At 34.6% G+C, this 6,618-nt stretch overlaps 1 protein-coding gene across 1 annotated transcript; it reads left to right on the top strand.

Moving 5' to 3' along the window:
- Window positions 1-3,240: 3,240 nt before the first annotated feature.
- On the top strand, window positions 3,241-6,548 carry LOC112501751 (uncharacterized membrane protein At4g09580-like). The gene is made up of 3 exons (XM_025105467.1): window positions 3,241-3,777; window positions 4,893-5,163; window positions 6,072-6,548. Exons 1-3 carry the CDS (start codon window positions 3,518-3,520, stop codon window positions 6,360-6,362), a joined length of 822 nt encoding a protein of 273 aa, XP_024961235.1. The 5' UTR covers window positions 3,241-3,517; the 3' UTR covers window positions 6,363-6,548.
- The last annotated feature ends 70 nt before the right edge of the window (window positions 6,549-6,618 follow it).

The following is a 6,618-nucleotide window of genomic DNA, read 5'->3' as shown; positions in this document are numbered from 1 at the left end:
GTGGCTATAACAAGTTAAAACTGAGTCTCTGTGGATACGACCCGACTTACCGCTATTACAATTTTGGTTGTAAATTAGCTTGTAGTTGGAACTTATTATTTGGTGGACTCGGCATCCGTCAAATTTTTTCCAGAAACCCATTTCATAAATATGCTCAGCCTCATATTCCTTCAGAAAACTATGCCTGACCTTGTAACAGTTTCGAAATATATGCTCTGTTTGTATTAAAATTCATCCTTTTTGCACCTATCAAAGACCAATCAATAATTAAATTAAAGGGGTTCTATAAGCTATATAAACATTACAATATGTACTAGATTCATTATAAAAACATGTTTAAATATAAGCTTATCAGTGAAGAGCAAGAAGAAGAAAAGAATCAATTTCAGGAATCCTATAAGTTAAAGTTAGTGATTTATCAACTAGATTCAGGGACCGTTTACCCAACACTATAATTTATTTTATCAGATAAGATTATAGTATACTAAAATGGTATCGTATGCAACAATTTACCAAGTAAACGCTTACCTGGATAAGAGTCTACACCGTCGCTTATCGGGTAAGACTCTCTATCTCTATCATCGCTCTTACCGGGTAAGATTTTCAACCCTTGCCATGTACATTAGGTAAGGAAAGTTACCCGATCCATACTTCCCTATGTTGAATCTGCTTGAAAGAGTGAGGAAGTTTTTTTTTTTTGGGGGGGGGGGGGGGATGGGTTAGCTTCTAAAATGGCTTGGATAAAATGGATTAACGTTCTTAAAGACTTCGAGAGGGGAGGGCTTAATATCGGTAGTCTCAAGGCCCATATGAGCCTTTTAACTAAATGGTGGTGGCGTTTTTTCAGGGAAGAAAATTATTTTTGGGGTTGGGTAATTAAATGTTTATACGGGAGGGAAGGTGGTTTTAATCTTTCTGGAGCTAGGCTTAGGAAAGTTGGTTTGACTTGGGGTGGAATCTTAAAAGCAGGAGTGATTTAGATCGGTTTAGGGTAAATTTCCGTTCTTCTTTTGAAAATTTTATCGGGGATGGAAAGATACGTTTTTTTGGGTTGACAAATGGATGGGTAATTTCAAATTACGTGACAGTTTCCTTAGCTTGTTTCTTTGGAATGCAACCTTGAAGTCAAAGTTGGAGATCACGGCACCTGGATTGAGGGGTTGTGGATGTGGATGTGGATGTGGAATTGGAATTAGGTTCGTCCTCCTCGGGGGAGGGCTTCAAGCGTTTTTTTTTTCTGAGTTAATTTCTTTGTTGCAGAATGTTTCTCCTAAGGTCACTGGTAGGTATTCCGCTCGTTGGTTCCTTACTTTGGAAGGATCTTTCACTACTTCGTCTCTTCGGCATATAACAGATGGTTACTTTATGCAATCTTGTCCCGATGATAAAGCCATGTAATGGAACAAGTTAGTTCCTACGAAAGTGAACGTCTCTATTTGGAGGGCTCTGCGTAACAAATTACCGGTTCTTCAAAAGCTCAATAGAAGAGGAACCGATATTGATTCAGTGTTTTGACCGTTTTATAGAGATCGTATTGGATCATTGGATCAATGTTTACTCGGTTGTAAGGTCTCCTCGTGGCCTTGGAATTGCATCTTTAAATGGTGGAATATCAACTTCATCATACCCTATTCTGTCTCTGAGTTTTTGACTTTCGATGGTGGGAGGCAAATAGCGGGGTCGTTGAAAAATGTGTGGCAAGCAGTTATTTGGGTTGCTGCTTATTTTATTTTGAAACTCAAGAATGCTTATATTTTTAAGGGGCTTAATTCTCACGTTGACCTTTTCGGCGACATCCAGTTTAAATCGTTTGATTGGATTGCTACCAAGCTCAAAGACCGGTCTATCTCTAAAACAGCTTGGTTTAAGTCCCCTTCTTTTGCTTTTTCTTGAGATTTGTCTGTCCCTTTGTTATTTTTGTTTTTGTTTTGGTGGTTGTTTGTTTATTTATGAGGTTTTGGATTGTTTCCCGTCTCTCGCAGATATGGCTGTAAACGAACTGAACATTCAGCGAACCGTTCATGAACTGTTCGGCAGGAAGTTCGTTTATTTAATAAATGAACGAACATGAACAATTTTTTTTTGTTCGTTTAGTTAAACAAATGAACATGAACAAAAGTCTCGTTCGTTCATTTATGTTCGTGAACGTTCGTTCATTTACCATTCGTTTATATTTCATTCGTTTATGTTCGTTTATATATCAAATTTAAATATATAATATTTTATTTATTTACTTTGAATTCAAATAATATTTATTTATGTTCGTTTATATTCGTTTATGTTCGTTTATATATCAAATTTAAATATATAATATTTTATTTATTTACTTTGAATTCAAATAATATTTATTTATGTTCGTTTATATTCGTTTATGTTCGTTTATATATCAAATTTAAATATATAATATTTTATTTATTTACTTTGAATTCAAATAATATTTATTTATGTTCGTTTATATTCGTTTATGTTCGTTTATTTACGTTCGTTTAGCATATTAACGAACGAACATAAACGAACACGAACACATCTAATTTCTAAACGAACAAACACGAACACAAAGATTTTCGTTCGTTTACTGTTCGTGTTCATTCGTTTGTTCAGTTAAGTTAAACGAACGAACATGAACAAACCTCCGTTCGTGTTCGTTCAGTTCGTTTACAGCCCTACTCGCAGATCTCTTTGTAGGGTTTGGTTTAATAAAATTTTGCCCTAAAAAAATGTCTTCAACCCATCCTACGTAGAATCCTAATTATAGAAGAGGAACCAATCTAGATGTTTTACAAAATATGATGATCATCTTGTAATTTTTAACGTGTAGAAGCAATAAATGTTTTCTAAAAACTACATGAACCAAATTTATAGTCAACTCCATTATTTATTTTAATAATTTTCAATATAATATAATTAGGGATTGTTTGGCAGTTGTTGAATAATTTGATTCAGAATTATTAAGTAGTCAGAATGATTAAGAAGCTCTTATGATATAGTGCAAAATGAAATATAATTGTTTACAATTAAATTAGAGCGTTTAATGGTTAAAAAAGACTCAATACACAAAATAATTTAGAGGTTTTAAAACTATTAAAAAACAGATTTTTTTTGTCAAACAAGATTCATCTCATAACAATTCTGAGACCTCGACTCTTGATAAAAGTAATTAATTAAAAAGAAATGGACTTTTTAGAATGAGAATATGGAAATGGAGGCACATGGATATACTCTACGCACAAATCGCCCAATGTCAAACTCAAACCCTAATCATTTGCATCGAATATTCCCACATTTCAATCATAATATCACCAAGCGGAGATAAACACCAACAAATTGGGAAATCCCCAATTTATGATTACCATATAATGATCAAGAAAAGTGCCTCAAAAGCTAATCCAACACGAAACGTATTAGGGTTTTTTTTCCTTCCCCAATTTCTTGCTTTGAATGCAGAGTTAAACTCCTTATTAATCGAATCCACAAGTTTCTATTGAAGCGGAAGGAAAGCAAGAAGGTTTTTGGTTTGATGGAACAAGAACAGATTGAAACAAGGTCGTTGTCTTCGTTCTCATCTTCAATGGGAAACGATGATAATAATGGTGAAAGAAAGGTGAAATCATTGGCACTGTCGTCAAAATTTCCATTAACGTTTTGGGAGATGGCGGGTGCATCTGGTGTTGTTTTGGGTTTCGCCGTTAGTCTCCTCGGAATTTACCTCACCTTGCCGGATTCCGATTACAGCTTTCTTAAGCTTCCAAGAACCCTAGAAGATCTTCATATTCTCAGGTATTTAATTTCTCATGTTATCCCTTTTTATGGATCGTTATTTATAACAAATTGGATCGATTTTTGTGTTCTAAATTGGGGTTTTTTCACTTATACAAGATTGGATTTTTAAATTATTTTCTTTAATCTGCCATTGAAATTTTAAATCTACATGATATTGATATGATTTGAGATGTTCGTTTTTTTTTTTACTGTTTCTGTCTTTTTGTTTTTGTAGCATAATTTATTTATTAAAAAATTCCTAAAGTTTTGGATGCTGTTTTTTTGGTTTTATTCTGTTTTAGGTGTTAGTGTATTAATGTTTTGAGTCTTTTTATTGATTGGTAAAATCCCTGTTACAAACCACAAGGTGGTGCGGGATTGGTTTGAGCTTGGCTCCAAAGGTCAAAAGTACCCGGAGGTCCCAGTTTAAATCCAAGAAGGAATAAAAATCCCCTTGTGGCCATGGAGGTTCAAATGTGGTGACTCCGAGCTATCTGCAAAGCAGGTGGTCGTCTTGGGATTAGCAGCTCGCATAGCAAGTTGGATATTCAGGTTAATAGAAAAAAAATCCCTGTTACAGACAAGGAAAAAATACACTCCAAGAAGGCAAGAACAAAGTTAGCATTCATTAATGGGCAAAATCTTGTTTTATTAACAAACATAGTGATAGCATCTGGTTGATTGTCTTTTAAGAGTTTTTCATCCAATAATTTTTAGTTTTTTATGGTTATGATTCTTGTATATACCGTATATAATATATAACAGTGGGGCAAGTTCCGTTATGATATGAGGGACAAAGGAAAGCGTGCCATGTGTCCTGACATTCACGATTGGCGATCATTCATCATTAATGGTGTAAAAAATTCACGTTCATTATTCATGATGTATGAGAACAAATGGGGACTCATGCCATGCTCCCTTGGTCACGACGGAAAACATGTTTGCAACTAAACTTTCCTCCAATTAACGTTTGCAACATTTAAATCACATTTTTGGATGGAATTTGAGGTCTAGAAGCAAATGCTTCTAATTTTCAGAAAATTTCAGACCAAAATCTTCAGTTTTTATTTCTTACTCCTGTGAAGTTTTGGATTTTATACGATTTTTGAAGTGTATTGATATCTTTTCCCCAGAGATCATCTCGAGAGCTATACAAGTGACTACACGATCCAGGTTCTGGTTGGCTATTGCACTGTCTATATCTTTATGCAAACTTTTATGATTCCGGGGACTGTTTTCATGTCGCTGCTTGCTGGTTCCCTTTTCGGGGTCTTAAAAGGCGTAGCTCTCGTTGTGTTTGCTGCTACCGCTGGTGCATCTTCTTGCTACTTTCTATCGAAATTGATAGGCCGACCCCTTATCTTGTCTCTGTGGCCTGATAAATTGGTGTTCTTCCAAGATCAGGTGAGGTTCAAATGCTCTATCCATCCTTGAAAGTCAAAAACCTTTTATGTGGTGGAGTCCCACATCAGCTAGACACAGATCATCAAACCTGTATATATATACACACACACACACACACACACATATATATATATATATATATATATATATATAGAGAGAGAGAGAGAGAGAGAGATGAAGGTTCAAATGAGAACGCTAACTATTTAAGAAAACAAGAAAAAGGTCGTTAATGTACAACATCACATGTGGTTTTACATTAAATGGAAGCGGGCGACTTTTGAGGCCGCTTCGCAAGGCAAAGTCGCCTGGGTCATATGTATGATTTGTTACGTGAATCATATATGATTTTGTACATTAACGATCATTTTCTTATTTTCTTAAATAGTTAGCGTTCTCGTTTGAACTTGCCGCTATATATGTATATACACATGGGTTTTGCAAACCAACTAACTAATACAAACCAATCAATTGAGATATTCATGGAAATGATGACGATTCATTATTATGACCAAGATATTTAAGGAAAATGATCAAAGTTCATTTTATTATCATCAACATTTTAGATTAGGAAACAATGGAAATATATTATGGAACCATATATTCATTAGACTAGATGGACGGTTGAGATTGGTTTGTACTAATCAGGTGGTTTCCAAGAAAATGAGACTCATATATATATGTATGTATGTATGTATTGGATCCTCTTCTCTCTATAAGGGTTTTTAAAGGGAGATTTAAAGGGTTCTGTATATATTATAGCATATCTGATGCTATGATTCAAACCTGTTTGTATGTAGGAGTCTCTCCTCTCTCTGTAAGGGCTCTTTTAAAGAGAGATTCAAAGGGATTTCATATATTATAACATATGTGATGAAGCCATCGATTAATTTTTATTGTTGTTTAATTAGGTGGCTAAAAGGCGAGATGGGCTGCTGAACTACATGCTTTTCTTAAGGTTGACCCCGACTCTGCCTAATACATTTATTAATGTTGCTTCGCCAATAGTCGATGTGCCTTATCATATATTTCTACTGGCAACTTCCCTTGGGATCATTCCCGCTGCTTATGTCACCGTCAAGGTATTAATCGTTCTTAAACTTTCTTTCGTTTGTTTCCTTGTATTTGAGATTACAATGCCCATTTATCACTCACCTAGTTGCGTGCCCGTGTGTTCACTTATTCATAATGAATATTGTTAGATGGCTGTTATTTGACATGTGATTTAGGCATGATTTGATTTGATTTGATTATATTTGATTTGATCTTGTTTCCTTCTATTCTACAATGATGTACTATACAGATCATGGGTTTGCCTCTTAATAGAACACATATCAGAGCTTTCGTATTAGGTCTTGTGAGAGAGTTTTGGTGATTTTTCGTGATTATTATTATGTCTTTTGGTGTTGATGGTTGATAGAACTCGGATTCTAACTCATTAATAACTCATTAATAATT

This window comes from Cynara cardunculus, unplaced genomic scaffold, assembly GCF_001531365.2.
Source record: "Cynara cardunculus var. scolymus isolate 2C unplaced genomic scaffold, CcrdV1 Un_Scaffold_509, whole genome shotgun sequence".
Classification (NCBI taxonomy): domain Eukaryota; kingdom Viridiplantae; phylum Streptophyta; class Magnoliopsida; order Asterales; family Asteraceae; genus Cynara; species Cynara cardunculus.
This window is presented reverse-complemented; position numbering and strand designations above follow the sequence as displayed.

Coding starts and splice junctions, on each gene's coding strand:
- LOC112501751 (XM_025105467.1), top strand. CDS start 3,518: ATGGAACAAGAACAGATTGAAACAAGGTCGTTGTCTTCGTTCTCATCT. Junction 3,778..4,892: donor GAAGATCTTCATATTCTCAG/GTATTTAATTTC, acceptor TCTTTTCCCCAG/AGATCATCTCGAGAGCTATA. Junction 5,164..6,071: donor TGGTGTTCTTCCAAGATCAG/GTGAGGTTCAAA, acceptor TTGTTTAATTAG/GTGGCTAAAAGGCGAGATGG.